Genomic DNA, 20,637 nt, shown 5'->3' on the forward strand with positions numbered 1-20,637 from the left:
CCATCCCTGAAAAAATAGTTTGGTCTTATATTTATAATGTTAATAATTTCTGTATTTGTTAAAATGTGCGCATCTCAAAAACTTTTGATCATAAACATTTTCATTGTTTTTTATAGCTGACCAGTCAGTTAACCTGTTTATTTTGAATATTTGCGCATTTTTCCTCAGCATTTGACATTTTCAGAATACCTTCTTATTCAGTTTGTCATTTTCTAAAAGTTTAAATGCTCCATTGTGGTCAAGCTTTCCACAAGCATCAAATGTGGTACTTCATATTGGAGGGTCTGCCTCTAAAGGGCGGGCATCATGAACAGTGTTTGTTAGTTAGTTCCTCCACATAAACTTCTGATTGTACTGTAAACATTGAACATGGCCGACGTCCGATTTTTCCTGTCTAAAACTTTCACTCATTTAAGTTCATATGACTCTGAAACTCCAGGAAACGATTTGGAAGAAAGGGTTATCTTGAAATATTGAGGTACTCGCCGATATTTTGCAAAATTAAATGAGAAAAAATGCAAGGAAAATGCCGACAGGCTTACACAATGACAGTTTTCAGACTTGGAGGCATATGATCATCTCTGCAGATTATGCAACAGGCCCAGATCACGTGAGGCCATGAGGGGATATCCACGCAACTCAGTACCAAACACTAGCGCTCACAGAGTGAGCAAACACAAAGTGAGTACCCCTAACGTCAGCTCAGTAGTCTGTAATAGATTGTAGTCAACTAAGAAACCTTGGAGAAAGGCTTAACAGTGTGGCTATGCCACTAAGTCCCTTTTGATTTTTGTCATAGCTCAAAATCGTTCTCCCACACTTTAACCTGAGCCATGAACACCCCCACCAGTTTATGATATGACCCATCACAATGGCATGACGTCAACGGATCTTGACAGACGGAAGTCTTGACAGACGGAAGTCTTGACAGCAGCATACTGGTTTTCAACACTAATACCTTCTCTGTCTGTATATAGACACGAGACAAGTAAAAATTGATGATTGTGTATTGATAATATCTGTGAAAAATAGGAAAAGATAGGTCCAGAGTTGAATCTGAGGGAATTGTCATATTTGTATCATGTGTTCTGTTACACTTCAAACACAAACTGCTGCAATTTACTCTGTTATAGACCTTGTGTTGAATCATATGAACACTCAATCGCTGGCCCACTTCCCAAGTTGGACCCTGTGTTGAAGACATTTAAAGGGACATTATTTGTATCTTTTGACTTTTTTTTCATTTTTTCGATGACGGAAATCCCTGATCAAATCAATAGGAGACCTAAATTGTGACTATGGACAGCTTCAAGGATATGTAAAACCACCTTCTTGCTCTTTACGGCAAGGTTCAATGTTGGTAAGGGCGTCCGCGTGTTTTGAACCAACTTTGATGTGCTCATTTATAAACAACACAGGACATCTTCAGGACAAGAGGAATACATGAATTCTGGAGCAATTATCACCATTTAAAAACTGAAATAATTGAAGATATTTGTGAATTTAATAGAGATAGGTCCAGAGTTGAACCTGTGGGAATTGTCATATTTGTATCATGTGTTCTGTTACACTTCAAAACAAAAACTGTTACAATTTACTCTGTTATAGACCTTGTGTTGAAGCATATGAACACTCAATCGCTGGCGGCCACTTCCCAAGCTGGACCCTGTGTTGAAGACAAACACTATAATCACATGCATAAGCCAAGTTTGTCGTCTCCAAACAAAAAATATGGGATTATTCTCTACCTCACGAAAACCCATGTCTATGGTATCAATTTTGGTGCGTCAGACCTTTGTTTTTGCGTTGATCTTCGGTGTGCTTGTTATTGTAAAACAACATGGCGGCTGGTATTTCTCCTGCGATCAAAATGGGTCTGATGTGAAAATATTGTAAACATTAGTCATGATTTTAGAGTCTGACAATACATCCAACAGGCAAATTTTGAGTCCTTGTATTTTAGTTTTGTCACAAATACTGGGGTAATATTTGTATCGACGTGTGCTTTCATGCGGTAGACATACGGCTTCCACTGCAGCAAGAGGGTCATGTGCGGTGTCCAGGCCTTCAAAGGTCATGTAATGAAATTGATATTTTCATAGACGGTTCTTTTTAGATCATTTTATTCCTAGACACTTTTTAAAATTTTACCTCTTTGCATTTTATTGGTGTTTTCTCGTAATTTTTATTTATAATTTACCTCTTTTTTTAGTGTTGTGTAAAGCGCATTGAGATTTTTAAAATGTAATGCGCTCTATAAGAAATAAATATTATTATTTTCTTAGACTACAGCAATAATAATCCAAGCAATGTAAACACATATAGTGTACCGCCTGATATTCCTAAGGAATTACGTGGATTATTTGCGGAAATAACGAACTCGAAGCTGGTCCCGTTACCATGGGTTCCATCAGACGCAATGTTACTTACACAGTTTCGCGCCGTCAAGGTTCAGTCGATTTTTGTTCCTGAAAAACAGCGTATCTATGTCTGTGGTAAATTTCTAGGCCTATGCTATCTTTGAAATCGTGTATAACTCTGCAGAAGGTACGGGTAGACTGAGAGGTCTTCTGGCATTTGTCCATACATGAACGTGAACGCCGTTTTCCTCGCTCACGCGACAGACGACAGAAAATGATTAACAAGTTACCCATGGCGTATTGATATTTTTCCTAAAAGTAGTTCAAAAGTTTAAACGCGGAATCATCAACGAAAACTTCTTTTACTTTGCAAAAAGTAACAAATTCTTGGCTTGTGCAGGCGATAAGTATATTATGGTATTTCCTAATATTTTTCTTCATTCAGCTTGGAAAATACGAGTGACATATTGACTGTGACACCACTCGTCTTCAACGTGTCATGATTAACAATTTGCCCACGGCGTATTGATATTATTCCTAAAAGTAGACCTGACAAATGGTTAAGGTTAGCTGTGATATCGCTATGGTGCTGTGGCATATCAATTGTGCTCGGGTCAAGGGTCATCACCACAGAACCACTGCAAGCAACCCTATAGACTTTTTCACTAGTTTACTATGACACCGATTAATGTTGCTGATTAAGCTCGCAAAATAATGAAATGTATTACTCTTTGTATCCGCTTGATCATTGACTATTTATGACTCATTCTATACTCCTACTAGCTTAGTACCTTGACAATATGAACATAACACCTTCTAAAAAAACCATCAATTTTCTAAAGTAGTAGCTTACATGAATTTTTGTAAGAAGTCACATTGTTTAGGCCGTTTATTTATAATCAATAAAGTTAGGAATGTTAAATTTTACTTAGTTAGATCAAAATAGCTTTATCTTGTTTAATACTTGTTAAAAAATTCTCATTTTTAGGTAGTTCATGTCCAAATAAATTTCTAGATCATTATGATTGTTAACTTCAATAATTTGAAGTCTTCTTATATAGTGAAACTTTATATGGAGAAAAAATGACAAAATAAATGATTACAGTCTTGCACACAACTGTATTTTCAGTGATTCACTCTTTGTAACCATTTGTTGCCACTTGAACAGTTAATGGGATACCGATTTTAGAGGGTTTGACTGAAATGCTCCACATATCCTAAAACACCCGGAGATGTTATGTTGTTTTGACAGAATATGTCTGTTAACTTGCCAATACTGCTATAGATATGTATAAAACTCAACAAGTAACGTTCACTCAATTATAGAATGCCAAAAATAGAAGAAAATACAACAACTTTATTTTCATTAATGCATATGAGCATGGATGTTACACTGATAAAGATAAAAGCTAATCTAAACCTGAAAGTTTAATAAGGCTCAAACTTCTCATGATTTTCCTTTTACCATTCAAGATTTTAGAGTTCAAGGAACTGAGAAATTCCGATATGACAAAAGGTTATAAAAATTCTTGTGCCCTTTATGTTGCATCAAATTTTTTACTGCAAAATGGACTTGTGACAGACGTTCACCATATTAACATGAAACATAAGAAATTCAAGTCAGTAGGTCCAAAGTCTCAAACATTATCTGAAGTAGTATTGTATGGTACTCATGATAAGAATACAAAATATAGCTTAAAAATTACAGGAGAACAACTTTTCTCATTCAGTTTTGAATACTTGCACTTGTCTCTTTTACTCATATCAAAACAACTGTACAGTGAGCAATGGCCATTTCAATTTTTTGAGTGTGTACAGGGACTGTATGACATTTAAATAATATAGGGTTATTTACAAATACGGCCATGTATGGGTGAGGGTTCTGTGTGGCAACGTATTGGACGAGCTGCAGGCAAGTCCAATACTTCTCGTACGGTGCCTGGAGCTATTTTTTGTCTATCCTCTATGAGAGGATAGACAAATAATAGCCTTAATCATGCTGCACTATGAGACACTAATGTAAAAAGGGAACAAGAATTTCTGAGACTTTTTTACGTTCTTACGAAATGCCTAACCCAAGAAGAAATGTGCCAAGGCTCAGCTGGTTACATACGCATTAAATAACATGACACATCATGGCATATACAAGAACACTCCAGTGAAAAAAAAAGCACCAAAAATTGCCTGTGATTTTTAGGTATACACATACATGTACTTTGAAATCTTAAATCGAATGGTTAATCTTTTTTGTCTACAAACACTGTGGAGATTGTGTAAAGTATAAAGCTTGTTTCAAGTAGTCAAATAACAATTCATACCAAACAAATTTCACCAAAGAAGGTCAAAAGACAGCGACTTGTCCTTTTAACAGGAAAATTTCTCAAATTTAGTCAGTAAAATTTGTCACCTAAGGCAGCAAAACTACTACACAATGCAGTTCAAACAACAAAGTAAACTGTAAGTGTATATAACCAAGGCCAGTCCTAGCCTCAGATTGTGAATGTTAAACAGGAAGTTACAGGACCGTGGGTGCACAATAGGGGAATTACTGATGATGCAGCAATATACATACAGTGGGCGGGAGATTTTGAATTCTCATAGCATCGCTTTTACCGTATGATAAATTTGAATAATAATGATGGGCACTTTCTTGACATATTCAAAGAGAGGTCAAATGGTCATGCAGGGAACACATTTTGAAACATATGCATTCTACGATAAAAAACGGAATGTTTTTCAGTTTATTTTAAACTCAAGTTTAGTCGCTACATATTCACAGACATCAAATGCAATATTAAATGACAATGAACACCTGAAACATGGCAAAATTATGGGATTATTGGACCAATCACAGCACGTCCAATCAGTAGCGTGGCTTTTTCACATTTGCATGGATTTATGATAATCCGGCTTTTAAGTTCCTGTTTAAGTTTTGTTCAATTTGTAGAGACTATCTGTCACACTGCCTTCAGTTACAAACACAATGGTATGGCTCTTGTCTTCCAGCATCTTTACTGCTTTCACTCCAATATCTGATAATGTAAAAAAAATAATACAATCTTAGTGTTTCTACTATCACATGTCAAGTCTTGATCTAAAGCGCCTGTTTTCTGTCCGCTGGCAATATGCTCCTTCAAGAGTTTACTTTGTTCAGAAATTTGCAGAAAAAAGTTTTTTGCAAGTCCTGCAAGTTACAAAACTCAGAATTGTTTTCACAATTTTTTCTGGTGATACAATGTACTCAGTGGGCATTGGTAATTTTGAATTATTAAGGCTAATCTTTATCTCACTGAAATTTTCATGTTCTGTTATTGTCAGTGAACTTTCATATGGTTAGTATCATTTTCAAAGTTTACTTAAATTCTTCTGTATCCAGCAGAGTGTTTGTGTGGTTTTGTCCCTGTTCAATCTCCTGACTTTGCTTGAATGTCTTGATTTTGCCTGTTTCAAGTAATTGAACATTTGAGATTGCACAGACTAGTTCTGAGTATCACATTTTGGCCCAAGATTATTGATTAAATATTTACTTTCATTAAATTTTTAAATGCAAATGTTATATGAAGTGGAACATGAACATGTTTCTCCCTTTGACAGATAAAAATAATCCTGTGGGTCACTTTGGCCATAACAATTGTTTTCAAGGAAATGACCTGAAGAAAGACACAAAATGCAGTTTTCAATGACCTAAACACAGATACCATGTATGACAGATATAAAAGGGCCTGGTTTTTTCCATGACTTTAAAATAGGCATGATAACAAACGTCCGATATTGGCCATGAAACTGGAAGAATTACTTGATCAATAAATGGACATTTCTGAACATGTATTGTAGGCTTATCACTTAAGGTCCCTGGATTTAAGGTTGTCAAATAAATACAATAAGACAACACCAGTAGAAACTTACCCTGCTCAGTAATGAGTACACTTGTGTTAGATGCATTCCAGGCCAACATTGTTGACAATAATGCACAAATATCATCAGCAGTGAAAAAATCCTCATAGTTACTTTGCCTTTCATTGCCATAGCTCAATATGAGGATGCCAACTACTTTTTTATCTGAAAAATGAGAATGGAAGAAAAAAATTGTATGTCTTATATGTATACCTCATGCCATGCTAAAATACACAAATATTGTCAGTTGTGAAAAAATCCTCATAGTTACTTTGCCTTTCATTGCCATAGCTCAATATGAAGACGCAAACTACTTTTTTATCTGAAAAATACCGCCAGTGATACAGCATTAGCTCACATCTGTAATCTGAAAACTTCTTGTAAATTTCAAGTGGATAACCTTTAAAGATGTACTGTAAGGTATTCCTAAGATATGCTAAATTTTGCTCCGTGTGAGTAGAGTTGGTTCAGCTAATGATTGCATATTTCACTAAATTTAAAACATTCTACTTTACAACATTCTATTTTCAACATACCACCAGATTTCAAGTGGGCAAAAGCCCATTCTGCTTCCAAGTTATATTGGTGCATGGTCTTCACATCTACAACTAATATACACCTGTATGATGATGTCAGGGTCCGCATATTAACGTCTTTCATCATGCGCAAAATTGTATTTAATTGTTCCAATGAAATCTGTAAAAAAGTGATACACACAGGAATCATTGCAGCATTTGAAGAATAAAAAATTCAAAAGTAAACAGCAATGAAAATGACCATTTCTTGAGGATTTGTGACAGACTAATGTAGATTTGAGATTGTAAAAGGTTACAAAACATATTATTAAATCTACTTTTTTTCATATCTTTTGCCCATGGCTTGTCCAATACATCTAAGTGTCAATGCAGAGCTAGGCTCTTACGTTACTTCTACCTACGACAAATGGTTTTCAAATGGCTGTGATAGCGCTATCAGTAAGCGAAAGCGAATAAAAAAGACAAATTTCGCACCATTCAGTTTTCCATAGAAGAACACATAATCCCTGGGAAACCTTTCCCTTTAATATTAGCATTTACCTCACACTTAAGCATGTCCAGAATGATCAATGTGGCACCATTCTGTTCAGTCACAGCATCTTTCAAATCAAGCAGCTTATCGGGGTCATACTTCACAATAGCTACATTGTTGCCGGCGATACATGTAGAAGTGTTTACATCATCATCAGTTGTGCTTTCATTCTTGTCACCATTCTCTGTTTTCACTGCTCGCAGACAGAACCTGATAAATGACTCTGGAGGATGTTTTTCTAGTTGTTTGACACCTTTAAATGGCTTCAAGGCACCATAGGTTGTGTATTCAGGATATCTGAAATAATGAAATTTTCAGTCAATTAAAAAGGCAAATGGGGATTAATTTTGATATTGTAATTATGCCTTGAAGCATCAAACATGAAAAAACTCCAATTTCTTCAATATAAAAATGTTCCCAAAATTTCTGATACCTTTTTATACATCTAAAGTTGTAAAAACAGAAATAAAATGTGTGGGAAATTATCCAAGAGTCACAAAAAACCCCCCAAATTCTGAAACACTTTCTGAATTATCATTACATAACAATCATTCTCATATGATGCAAAACCATATTTCTTAGCAGATTTTACAGATACATACAAAAGACCCATGTACCAATAATTCACTTACTTTTCTTTGACAGTATCCCAGTCATCTTCTCCCACCTTCTTCTGGAAACACTCCTGTACAAACCTCATCTCCTTCATATCTTTCGCTGCTTTAGCAGTCTCTTCAAAAGAGCATTCCAAAGCTGCAACTTTTGAAGGAGATGAAACTGTTCTTCCTCCTTTAGATTCCTCAAGGACTTGTAATTGGCTGATTTACAATCTGGTATACGTCTGTTTAGAATCAGTGATTCCTGTTTGGTCATGCGTTGGTCTTTAATTTTTCCATCCTTGTAGAGTTCATCGATCTTTTTAATAAGTTCAAAGCATCGTGTGCTCAGAGACGCCATAAAGAAGATCAGATCAATAGAAGTTTCCTGTTGTGTAGAGAATGTAATACCATAAGATATTGAATCTGACCTGTAAGGCAGTAAGGCATTTACATTCATCCACAATATGACAGTTAACCTTATAAATACTACTTCACTATGAATCAATAGAGAAAAACATTCATGCCAAATAAGCATTTCTTTGCCCATTGAAAATGTAGAATCTGAATTCATCTTTACGTGAGATTAAGACATATTACTAAAGCTATACAGATTAGATCAAGGTATTTCTAAAATTTAACAGGGTGAAAAAAAAGGGACTGGAAATTTCCAGCCCTTGTTATTGAAGTTGGCATATCTAAAAATAACCAAACACGCATTTGACATAAGGTAAATTTTAATGATTTTTTTCACTGACAAGCATGCATTTTATGATGGAATACCTGGCGCCATTTGCAGGTGTGACATATGCATTACCATGCAAATAATTTTAAGCCAAGACATCAATTCAGTAGTTAGCTATAACACCATGCTTGATATGCATTGACAAATACTGAAAGTTGACATTGAATTGAAGGATGTACATATACATTAAAAATTGAGAGAATTGTCATTTATTTTAATTGCGGATTTTTGCATTCTCCTTAAGTCCATTGGGATATGGCTGTTAATTACGGGAGAATCATCGATCTTTGATGACGTTATACCATTTTGGAATATTGGAAGATTATAATAATCTACAATTCTATGTGCTCATAGGTTACGTATACATCCTCAACAATTATATGTTCAATATTACCTTTTCTTCCAGATGCTCTGCACATATTTTGCGCCATTTTGACGGCTTCCTTTTAGGTGGTTCATCATCATCTTTCTGCTCTGCCATCTCATACAGCATTTTGCGACTGTATGTTGCCTTAAAAATAAAAATGAATGATTTTTTACTAACTTTGAAATGTGTGTAGGTAAATTTAATTTCAGCACATTAACTCATGCAGAGATACTACTTGTTTTATGTAATATTCGTTTTCCAGCTGAAATCAGTAAACTCAATATAAAAATTCAATCAGTGAAGTAAGTTTACTTGTCTAATTGCTCTTTGATCCCTGTATCCCATAAAATTCCATGCATACAGACACAATTCAATGATTAACTAACAGTAAATCAACAAAAGAGCAGCTGTTAGTGTTTCTGTGCTGAAAGGGCAAGTCAACAAATCTAACATCTACTTCTACTATCCACAGATGAACTTTCACACTTATGAATATAACCTACCTTTTCTATGGTGTCATAGAACTTAATGGTCTGTGCAACTGTATTATGGAGTTGAGCCAAACGAATCACTTCCTCATCTGTACAGCCTGAAATTTAAAGTTTTTATTCATTATGGCATATATACATAACAATGTTTGAGACAAGATATGGATTTTGCATTGACTGATTTTCTAATGAAACTTGCAAAATTGACAATCTGCACAAAATGTTCTTTACATTGTAAAACCTCTTCCTTGTGTCACATTTGCACATAGTATTTTGTACCCAAAATAATATCTAAGTGTAGAAAAACTCACCCACATAAAGGATCACTGGTACTTCAGGTACTGTTTGAAGTCGCTGCAGGGCTTCACGCCTGTGGTTGCCACCAATAATATGAATTTTATACCCGTTGACTAGTGCTGGATTAAAAGACTCCTTATCATTGCTATCACTCACAATTCCTAGGAGAGGCTGAGCTAGTAGTGTAGCAGGCTTTTTAATGATGATCTCTTCCAGTTGTTTTACATAATCCATTCTGATGGCTCTGACTGTGTGTTTTGGTGATGGTGGGTGGAGGGACTGTACCATGACTTGATGAGTGCCCACAGATTTTTCGGTATTTATCCATTCCAGAAATTCTTTAGAGTTTAAATCCTCAGTCTTCTTCTGACCTGCTTGGTTTTCAACTGGTGTCACAGCCATGGGTCGTGCTTCAAGGTTCTTCCTCCTCCTGATCTTAGTTTTTTCTTGGGAGGTTCAGGGTCAGACATGGAAACATCACTTTCATCAGACGAGGGAGTAGTTGCACTGGTAAGCCCAGATGAGACATTTTTACCATATAGTTTGTTGAACAGTGAGGCAAATTGTTGAGCGTCTGAAGAACTTCTGAATTTTGATGACATTTCATTAGCTGCTACATTGAAGTATTTCATTTTTAACATGAAAAACTTTGGCAAACCTTTCTCATTTACAGCAGTCTGAAACTAAAGGGTAAAAGGAAAACAAATATTAAAATTAACCCTTTAAAAACAATGTCTAGTACATAAATATTATGTAGCATGAAGTCACAAGTAGAAAATGTACATATTGCCCTTTGACACATATGCTCCTGTGATTTGAAAAATGAGCAAATGCATAAACATGAATCACTAAAAAGTCTCGGATATTTCTGAAACAAATTTAAACATGTAACATCATGCCATGCGAAGCTCTAGTACTGAAACATTACTGAAATCAAGTTTGTAAATTTTATCACAGACACTCCTTAGAAGCACATAATTTCTCTCTAATAATTCAACTATAATCATTGTAGTATTTTTCTACTGGATGGCATAAGTTTTCAGAAGGTTCATTTCTAAAATTAAAATTGTCCTTCAGATGATCATTGAGCAAGGAAAAGTTTTAACTTTTAAGTTCTTTGATAAATGCAAATACTTTACAGGTCAAACTTTGTCTAATGTCTTGCCAATAGTATTGATTTCTATTTAGTTTACACCAAAAACAAAGTGATTGCGTGGTTCCAATAAGACCTACCCTAATTTTACCTCAGAACCTGAACCTTTCAGAGCTAACAAATGCATAATACATAATAATCATGCATGTAATTTACATGAAAATTGGCATAAAAATAAAATTACAAAATCTAGAGAGCAAGAGGTGTTGTCTTATTTTTTTGTAAGATGTAATCACAAGTATTTTTGATATGACTTCTAGCACAAAAGAAATAAAAAACTACAAAATAATGAAAATATTCCCAACCTACCTTCCCTATTTTTGAGACGAATATCATCTGAATAATACCACACATTATTTTGCCACAGCAAAGTCTTCTAGAAGCATAAAATTCTATATCCCATGTGGTAAAGTTAGAATTTATCAAAGTCTATAACGTCAGTGGTCAGAGCAAAAATTGTAAATTGACCTGAATCAATCAACAAGTTGATATCAGACCTTTAAACTTACCACGATCTTTTCTTCGCCATTAGTGTTTTTTTCCAATGGCACTAACAACCTGTGGTATTACATTCTTTTTTTTATCTTTTCTTCTCTCATAGGAATCCTGCCCTTTTTTCACAAATATGTAGACATTTCTGTCTTCACCATCACCATAGTTCAATGCCCAAGTTTTTCCTTTTGGCATCTGTAATTAAAGGAAATTATTTTTAACCTTTAAATGATGCAAGGGAATAAGCTCACTGGTTTAAAAATAAACTGCATGATAAAACTTCCTGAAAAAGTCATTCACGATTACCATATAATATTTGCAATTAAGGTAGAATGCACCTATGGGGACAGACATTCGGACTCTCAAATTTTTACAGTTCTCCTCTGATATACCACATGTGGGGGTTCATTTTAAAGCTCAAGGTGAAAGAAAACTTTTTATCGGCTTAATTTTTCGAAATTCGAAAATTTTAATTTTTCGCCATAGAGTTAACACAGGGATGGCGGCCATTTTGAATTTCTAATATCGGTAAATCTTGGGTAATTTGTTTCTCTATTACCAAAATTTGCATGGTGACCCCCTATTTTTATTCTTGATTTTGAAAGAGAATGATTGAAAGATTCCTTGAGGAAAGTTAGAGCAAAAGTTTAAGTCTTTCACTTTCGAGGTTCATATTACCTTAAGGAAGAAACGTTCGTTAAAAAACCTGTCAAACACGTGCAAATAACATGTGCATTTCAATACCACAAATTTGAATCACTTCACAGATACTTATTCAAAGGTTTCTGATAACATGAAACCAAATAACAAAAATAGAAATTGCCTGAAAGATTTATGTATATGTCTGAAAACTATACCTCACAAAAATGTGCAGGTCAGTTTGAAAAAATTAGTTCATGTCCTTAAAAACTGTGCATAATTCTCAAAGCAACCTATATCGTTCCACAGTTTAAATGTGGCAAAGGTAATTTATTTACCCATGCCCCAAATTTTGAGAAGTATCTGTGCATCAACAGAATTTTAGAACTTGAGAAAAATCCCACTTACCTTGCTCTTTATATAAACTTCTCTGGTCTTGAAAAATTTACAAAAAAATATTGTAGTCTGGCAGGTTCAGCTAGCTGTGTCTACGGCGGTGGAAAACTGTGTTCTGCCCCAGGGACCAGCCAAATTCTGGTGTAGCTCACACGGCTTATGACATATGTCAATATTGTTTGATGCTTGCTTCTAATTGGTCTGAAGTTTGAGTGCAAGCTTCTGATTTGCCAATAGTAATACAAAGTTGCAGTGTCCAATCAGGACCAAGATAGTTGACAACCCCTCAGAGAAAGTGGAATGTCCTAAAACTTTCAGGTACCAATCATCTATGCATCATGTGTGTTGCATGTGCTCATACTGGAACAAAATTTCTAATGTTGCTACAGTTACTGTGCAAGGATTGGCTGTCATATGTCATGTGAGCAAACTATTACTTTTAGGCGGGAAAATTGAACTAGCAGACTCATTTGTAAAGGGTTTGTTGGTTGTACTGCATCATGGCAAACGCTGTGGAAGACCTTGATACTAGTGATTCAGATTCTTCTATTGATATCATCGAAATCAGCTCTGATACTTCAGAAGAACTTCAACCGAGGAAAGTGTTTGTCCTTGATTCATCTTCTGAATCAAGTGACAGTGAAGTAGACAACAGTGAGCAGTCATTTCACTTTGCTGAAAGTCTTGATTCATCATCAGATGAAAAATCAGAAAACGGATTACCCAATACAGGTAAGTGGTAATTTTTTTCATTTAGTCAATCAACCACTTGACTTGAGTAGAATTTTAAAATTTGAAGTTCAAAAGATAAACTTGTCTCTTTAACCCATTGATTGCCTGTTGTCAACTTTGACACCTTCCACAAAATAGTCTGCTTATCTGCTGTAATTAGATAAAGTATGATAAGTTTGACAGAATTTCGACCAAATTCTAAAACCAGAGTCATGTTAAACATTTTGTGTCCAAAAGGGAAAAAGCATCAGTTAAAAATGAAAGAAAATATGAAAAAAATTCCTTCAAAATTTAGGCAGGCAAATGTGGAGGTCGAAGGGTTATTCTCATTTGCATATCAAGAGCTTTCTACCAGTAAATTTCATCCTTGGGTGAATAGCATATATGCAATCAAGTGACTTTAATTTTCAAAAATAAATTACTGAATTTACCTATGACTGGCATGTTTTTAAATATCATATGTGTTTCATCCATTACAGGTGAAAACCAGCTGCCTCAACCTCCATCTCAGGCACTCCCAGGAAGAAATTATTTAGCAGGTATGTAACAAATAACATTTGTTCACTGTCTGGTCAAGATGAATTAAAGAGATACTTTTAAAATTATGATAGAAGGGCCAGTAATTAGATCTGTTGTATCTTGAGTACAGATGTACTGGTACAGTAACCACACATTTTATGAATTTCACTTCACTAAACAAAGTTTGTGATACCAATTTAACTTTCCCTTATTTACAGCCTTTGAAAATAGCTGTGGATGTGAATGGGATTGCCTGAGTTTACGTCTTTCGCAGGAAGACTTTGTTGTGGCACAACATTTATTTGAGAAAATTGGAAAGAGAGGAGCTCAGGTACAGCACATTTTAGATTATCTCATATCGAATACAGCAGCTGATGGGAAAACTGTATTCATAGTCAGAGGTGTGGAGGTGTGCAAGTCAGCCTGGTTAGCTGCTCATAATATCCCGAAGGCACTATTTACTGCTGCTCAGAAAGCCCATAGGGATGGCATTATTGTAGCGGGTACCCTTTCTGAAAACTCCGGACGAAAATCGACAGTTGAAACTCGATCTGCTTTGGCATGGATGAGAGCATACTTCACCAAAATTGGTGATAAAATGCCAGATATTCAGCGCATTCATCTCCCATCATTTCTGACCAAAGTAGCAGTTTATTCAACCTATGTTTCTTCTGAAGTTAATAGGGCAACCAAGCAAGATACACAACACAAAGTAGTTTGTTGTTCTCAGTTTCTACGATTATGGAATGAGCATTTCAATCATGTAAAGATTCCACCAGTAAGTAACATTCACAGGTTAATATTCAGTCGAATTGCTGACTAAATGAAGGCATTTGATCACTGGTTGATAAAATATGCTGGATGATAATACAATTCTCTTTTATCTGTATATTGTCTATCTTCATCATCATCAAGAGCTTTTAACTATCACAAATATGGAAAAGGGGTCAGAAATTTCCATGCCATTCAGAACTGTACCACTAATTCTTTGACTTTGCTGTCCGCCATAAGAAAAATCATAAACGTTTCTTTTTACAGCCTTATTCTCAATGACAGAAAATTGTCAGGTTTTGATAACCATGAAGTAAAATATTTTCTCTGTGTATCTTTCAATAGGAAAATCGCTTCACTAAGTGTGATGTCTGTGTTGCATTAAAAGAAGAAAAAGCAAGCACTATGGATCCAGAAGTTAAGAGTCTAATTGACAGACTAATGGAGGAACACAATACCGTGAACATGTGAGTATTCTGAAGACATTTGATAAGACTTACTTAATGATTTAGTTTATTTGGAAATGGATGTAAACCTCCTGGAGAACATTTGCAAATTTGGCAGGAAATATCAGAAGGTGATTGTTTAAATCAAATATATCCAGTCATTAAAATAGAGCATAATCACCCTTCCAGAACACATCTGAGCCATAAAAATGTACTGGGTACATATGTACTAGAATTTGAGAATTTGTGCAACTTTATGAAACAGCTAACACTGTACTGAGATTTTCAAAGAGACTGTGTCACGTAAAAGGTATATTATCACCTTGTGTTAATTATTTCACTGTAAAGGCACTAAAGCTACATGTATTCAATAATTTTAACCCTAGCAATGCCTTTAGTCAATCAGATGACTGAATACAGACGGACCATAATCTGTAATCATTCTTTAATGTGTCACATTTCAGAGCTGAACGCCAGACTTATTTTGATCATCGAGAGCTAGCCAGAGGCCAACCTGATAAATATCTCAGTGTTATTGTCGATGGAATGGCCCAAAATAAGCTATGCATTCCAAGATTGGCCCAGACTAGAAAATCAACAAGTGGGTTATGGTCACTCCGAACCCACCTGACTGGTACACTAGTACATGGGAGACATGCCATCGGATACTTTGATCTCATGCAATACCCCCATGACAGTAATTTGACAATGAATATTGTCCTACGCATCCTGCAGGAGTTGGACCAGATTCCAGACACTGGATTTTTCCAGTTTGACAACTGTTTTCGAGAAAACAAGAATAAGTTTGTTTTCTCTTTCTTTGGCTACTTAGTTGAGGAAGGCGTTTTCAATGAGGTACATGTAAGCTTATTTTAACAGCTTTTCATTTTTAATGAATCTCATTGAGGCAAGCTAGCTAGCAAAACTATAGGTTGAACTTCAATGACTTCAATAATTCTGTCCAATCACATCTATCTGACTGCTATTTTCAGACTTGCAGGGATATGAGTTGTCACAGTGACAGTGTTAGTGTCTTTTCCCCAAATGGACAGCTTTCAAACAAAAAAAGTTTTGAAATATTTCTGTATTTTCCAAATATCCACAATGGTAATCAAACTGCACGTACATTAAAAAAATATACACCTACTTTTTTAATGAACTTTGTATGTTAAAAAAATATACCTACTTTTCTAATGAACTTTGTCTTTCCTTTTCTTCTTTTCAGGTGTTTGTAAATTTTCTCATGAGAGGCCACACTCACGAAGGTACGTACTGTAGCACTTTATTTCAGATATCCTTGAAATTGAACTAATCTCACTTTGACTTGAAGAGTCTATCAAAGAAGTTTCATTTAATTCTGCATGTCACCAGTAATCTAAATATCAGTGCTTGTTCTTGACATATAAAAACTACACTATTTAGGGCATAATTTGGTTGTTTTGAATTTCTGTCTGTAATCATTTTGAGGTCACCATACAGGCTTTTGACAGTAAATTGTGCTAGGTTGACATAAAATACATGGTTTCTTTCAATGGTTCTTCAGAAAATAATCCAGGGTCAGTTATAGTTGTAATGCTCTGTATTTTATCAGAATGGTCCCCACTTAAACTTTAATATAGAAACAAAATTAATTTCCTTTGTTTTCTTTCCAAATTAGACATTGACCAAGTATTCAGCGTCATTGCCAATAATATCAGTGGCAAGAATGTTGTAACTGTGGATGGTAAGTTATTAGTATTCTTAATTTTACACTACAGATAATTCATTAGTGCAGTATTTTTATGGGTAAACATTTCATCATGATAGCAAAAGGAGAAAAGGGGTTGGAAATATCTGATACCTCAAAATAACCGAGTGCATTTTTACAACTTTTTTTTTACCAGTTAACAGTTTTGGTTCATTTCAAAAGACAACAATGTAATGAACCAGCTGGTGGATGCAATTATATTTTTCCAGAAAGACACATTTTTTGTGATTGCCATGAGTAAAAGGTTTTTGAAATTTCTGACACCTTTAAATTGTAACCATAATTAACTTGGATGTGACATTGCATTTAATGAGAAAGGTGTTGGAAATCTTGAAAATCAGTTTACACTGTATATACTAGAGGGTGTATTCCAACAAGAACTAAGTATGTGATTACACCACAGATTGTAAACAATGAATTTTCTATTTTACAATTTTTAGAGTTGCTTGATATTGTACTTGGAATCTTGAAGTCAGGCTATTCTAGAAGTGGTTCAAGTGTGCACCTACTAGACAGAATGTTTGACATTCGTGACTGGATTAAACCTGTAGCTGCTGATCTACACAACCACTCTGTACCTCATGCATTTAAAATCTCAAAGGATGAGACTGGATGTGCCAAACTTCAGTATAAGATATGGAGCACAGATACTGAATGGATTCCAACTGATGGGTCTCTTAAACTTCTAAAGGTGAGGTTTATTTTTTAAAGGAACAGTACTTGTAATCTAATATTCTGTCTTGATTTGTCCACATATATATTTATGTTCAACTCATGTTAATGCAGACTAATGAATTATAGTCAGGAATTTTACTACAAAAATGTCACATCAGAGCATATTTCACTTGAGCTAACATTATAGAAAGCAAAATTTCAATGGAGTGAAATTAAGTAAATGTGATGTTTGCAGAGTATGCCCATGTACATGTACTCAGAGTGATGCAGTTTAATGATGATTTTTTGTTGACTTTTGATGAGTGAGAAATGATTTGCCACTAGTGAAGTTCTTGTTATTCACCATAGAATACAGTAATGTTGTAATGTGACACAAGTACCATGTTCACTGATTTCTAGAACACAGTAATTTGCCTGAAATGTAGCATTCACATAGTGCCTTGAGAATCTTGGCTATTCTTCATGATTGTAACCCTAAATCAAATTGTTTGATAGGCCAAGCCACTGGGAATTCCTGGTATGGTAGTGCCATCTGATGTCAAGATGAATGTCAACAAAATACTGGAAGACATTCCAAAGCTTATCAACAGCAGCACTGTCAGAGTTGTCACAGAAGAACAGAAAAATTGGTGGGAAGACTTTCTCAGTTCAACCTTGCCACAGTACTTAGCAGAACAACAACAGGCTGAATGGCCTCTACAAGAAATTATTCATAAGAAGTTGAGAAGAAACATGGAAACCTTGGCCGGCCTCCACTTTCAGAGGATCTCCTCAATCTTCACCGGAGAACACTTCATTTAGATGGTTCAAATAAGGTAAATGTAAAATGAAACTCCTAATGTTATGAGATTCACATGCAAGTGCAAATCAATCTCTAATGATAAACAAAGCAGTCAGTTGTAATATTAAGTTGTTCTTCTGGCATGGACATTTTCAGGTTTATACAGGAGCTCGTCCTTCCTCATCACAAGCAGTAGAAACTGTTAGGACACCAGGGGATGTCACTTTTGCTGTGGGTCAGATGGCAGCTGCTGCCCTAGAATATTGGAAAGAGGTTCCATTAATAGGGGAGGTAACGGTGATTGATGATTTATCAGTCACACTTCATTGGTGGCATGGCAGCTGGACCACTAAATAGAAACCACTCTCAAAACGTGTAGGAAGGCGTTATGGGCCATGACTTGAGAAAGTGCCAAAGGAGAAGATTCTTTTGATGGATTTAAATTCACCAAGCATAACCATCTGAAATGTAATATTAAGGACCAGCTAAAAGAACTGTATGGTGTGTGAATTTGCCATATATGATGAAGTTTCGAAGTTGAAGTAGGAAATATAAAATGTGGACACTTGATGTTTACAATTCCATCATTATGGCCATTTCGTATATAATAAGTATTGGAAATTTTTGTTCCCTTTTTATAGCAAATAGCTTTCTCATTGCTATTAATACTTAGTAGTTTTACAGTTGAATTGCCAAAAATCTGGACACGCAACTGTGCGGCGAAGTAAGTTAAGGCATGGGTACAGGGTTAAAATGACATATTTTGACCAATAACATATTTCTTGAAAAAATAAAACTCAGATGAAAGCCAAAATTTGGTACAAACTTTGAGTGCTGCAATACTTAATTTTGGTGTTGAAAAAATTTGCATATGACCACATTGCTGCCATTTTTTGGTAGACAATTTTTATCCTGATTTCAGTCTTGTAAACTATGCTGTATTTTGGTTTTGCAAATGAGCTGGCATTCAGCAAAACCAGACGTACATTAGTCAACTCAATACATAGTTTTACTCACACTGAAGAACGCGTCGCACGTCTCCCATATCGGGACTCCGCGTACTATACAAATACGGAAATTTATTGTACGGTCAAACTCCCATAGGTTACGGCAGTAGGTGTACAATGTGTTATTATTGGTCATTTACTTGATAACATATGGGTTGTTTTAGCCTGTTTATAATGGTTTACTGGTGGTTTGGCTGGTTTAAAACATTTATCATATGCTGTTTCACAGTTGAATTGGATAAAATAAAATGTGGACATACAACTGGCACTTGATGAGTATAATGTCAGATGTTATTAGTATTGGAAATTCTTGTTCCCTTTATAGCAAATAACTTTCTCATTGCTATATTATGTAGTTTAGTTGAATTTGGGAAAATAAAATGTGGACATACAACTGGCACCTGATGAATAAAATGTCTACCATTATAGCCATTTTAGATTTTATTCGTATTGGGAATTCTATTTCCGGGTTAGGGGTAGCAAATAACTTTCTCATTTTCACAAATGTGATTGATATACTAAAAGACATCATAAAATGTACACATACACAGTACATGCATATGAAATCAATGTTTTGGGGTTTCTGATTTTCATTTTTCAGTGAATAAAGTTGAGAGAAAATAATACTGTGTCGCCTTGTACCTTTATTTAGTATGTCTTTACCACTTCTTACACAAAGGAACATGTTCTTTCAGTGAAAGTGAAAGAAAAATAGAGAAGCAGAAAAATGATTACACAAATTTTTAAGTTATTTCTCACTTTTTACCATAGTAGTACACAACCCATGACCATACACCCTTAATTCACCAGTTTTTAATGAGTACCTGTCTTGTGCAGAGCATTACTGCAATGAAAACTGTTCAGAAGCACAATAAAACTGCTACATAGAATATTGAGGTTTTTTAGGTGTTACATGTATTTTCAACCATTTTCCAGAGAGCCATCAACAGACTCTGTGATCTTTGCCCTCTGGTGTAAAACATATAGTGAATACCTTTGAGGTCAAAAATTCAAAGTCGAGCAGAAACTGTCGACAGCTCACCAATAAATTGTTGAAAATACATGTTGTCACAGTCAGTTAGCAGGAGTAGGAGATGAGTTGAAGATAGTCAGTGATAAAGTAGGTATAGAGTGATCTATTCAGGTAACCTATGTCATTATTTTGCAAGCTAAATCAGCAACACCATGCTATTGCAATCAGTATTGTCGTAAATTACAAAAAAAGTCTATGGGGTGGTTCGTAGTGGTTCTGTGGCAATGACCTTTGACCTGAGCACAGTCTATACACCACAGCACTGCTGCCATATCAAACCTAGGCCAGGGTCAAATATTACAAATCAGCAATGGACTTTTTAGAGAAACAGTTACTTATCAAGAGATTGTCCGATTCACAACATACTTAAACGGTATCTAAAAGTGTGACACCATGCCAGACAGATATCTTGGAAAATTTCACAGTTGAAT

At 35.2% G+C, this 20,637-nt stretch overlaps 3 protein-coding genes across 7 annotated transcripts in view; 2 read left to right on the plus strand and 1 right to left on the minus strand.

Annotated features, from left to right (window-relative positions):
- The window catches only part of LOC139127176 (myosin-3-like), a 182,777-nt gene that overhangs the window by 35,195 nt on the left and 126,945 nt on the right, over positions 1-20,637 (plus strand). The window lies entirely within an intron of this gene.
- Positions 3,698-10,217, minus strand: LOC139127216 (uncharacterized). Its single transcript, XM_070693124.1, has 9 exons — positions 9,830-10,217; positions 9,534-9,619; positions 9,058-9,174; positions 8,330-8,349; positions 7,955-8,140; positions 7,331-7,619; positions 6,791-6,950; positions 6,267-6,419; positions 3,698-5,392 (listed from the first exon to the last, which is right to left on the minus strand). The coding sequence occupies exons 1-9, from the start codon at positions 10,215-10,217 to the stop codon at positions 5,286-5,288; spliced, it is 1,506 nt and encodes a 501-aa protein (XP_070549225.1). The 3' UTR covers positions 3,698-5,285.
- LOC139127179 (uncharacterized) lies at positions 12,948-18,763 on the plus strand. The gene is made up of 10 exons (XM_070693102.1): positions 12,948-13,227; positions 13,707-13,766; positions 13,965-14,077; positions 14,863-14,984; positions 15,428-15,818; positions 16,189-16,228; positions 16,621-16,686; positions 17,151-17,401; positions 17,881-18,200; positions 18,323-18,763. The coding sequence occupies exons 1-9, from the start codon at positions 12,996-12,998 to the stop codon at positions 18,184-18,186; spliced, it is 1,581 nt and encodes a 526-aa protein (XP_070549203.1). The 5' UTR covers positions 12,948-12,995; the 3' UTR covers positions 18,187-18,200; positions 18,323-18,763.

The sequence above is a fragment of the Ptychodera flava genome, unplaced genomic scaffold (assembly GCF_041260155.1).
Source record: "Ptychodera flava strain L36383 unplaced genomic scaffold, AS_Pfla_20210202 Scaffold_29__1_contigs__length_4469600_pilon, whole genome shotgun sequence".
NCBI lineage: Eukaryota > Metazoa > Hemichordata > Enteropneusta > Ptychoderidae > Ptychodera > Ptychodera flava.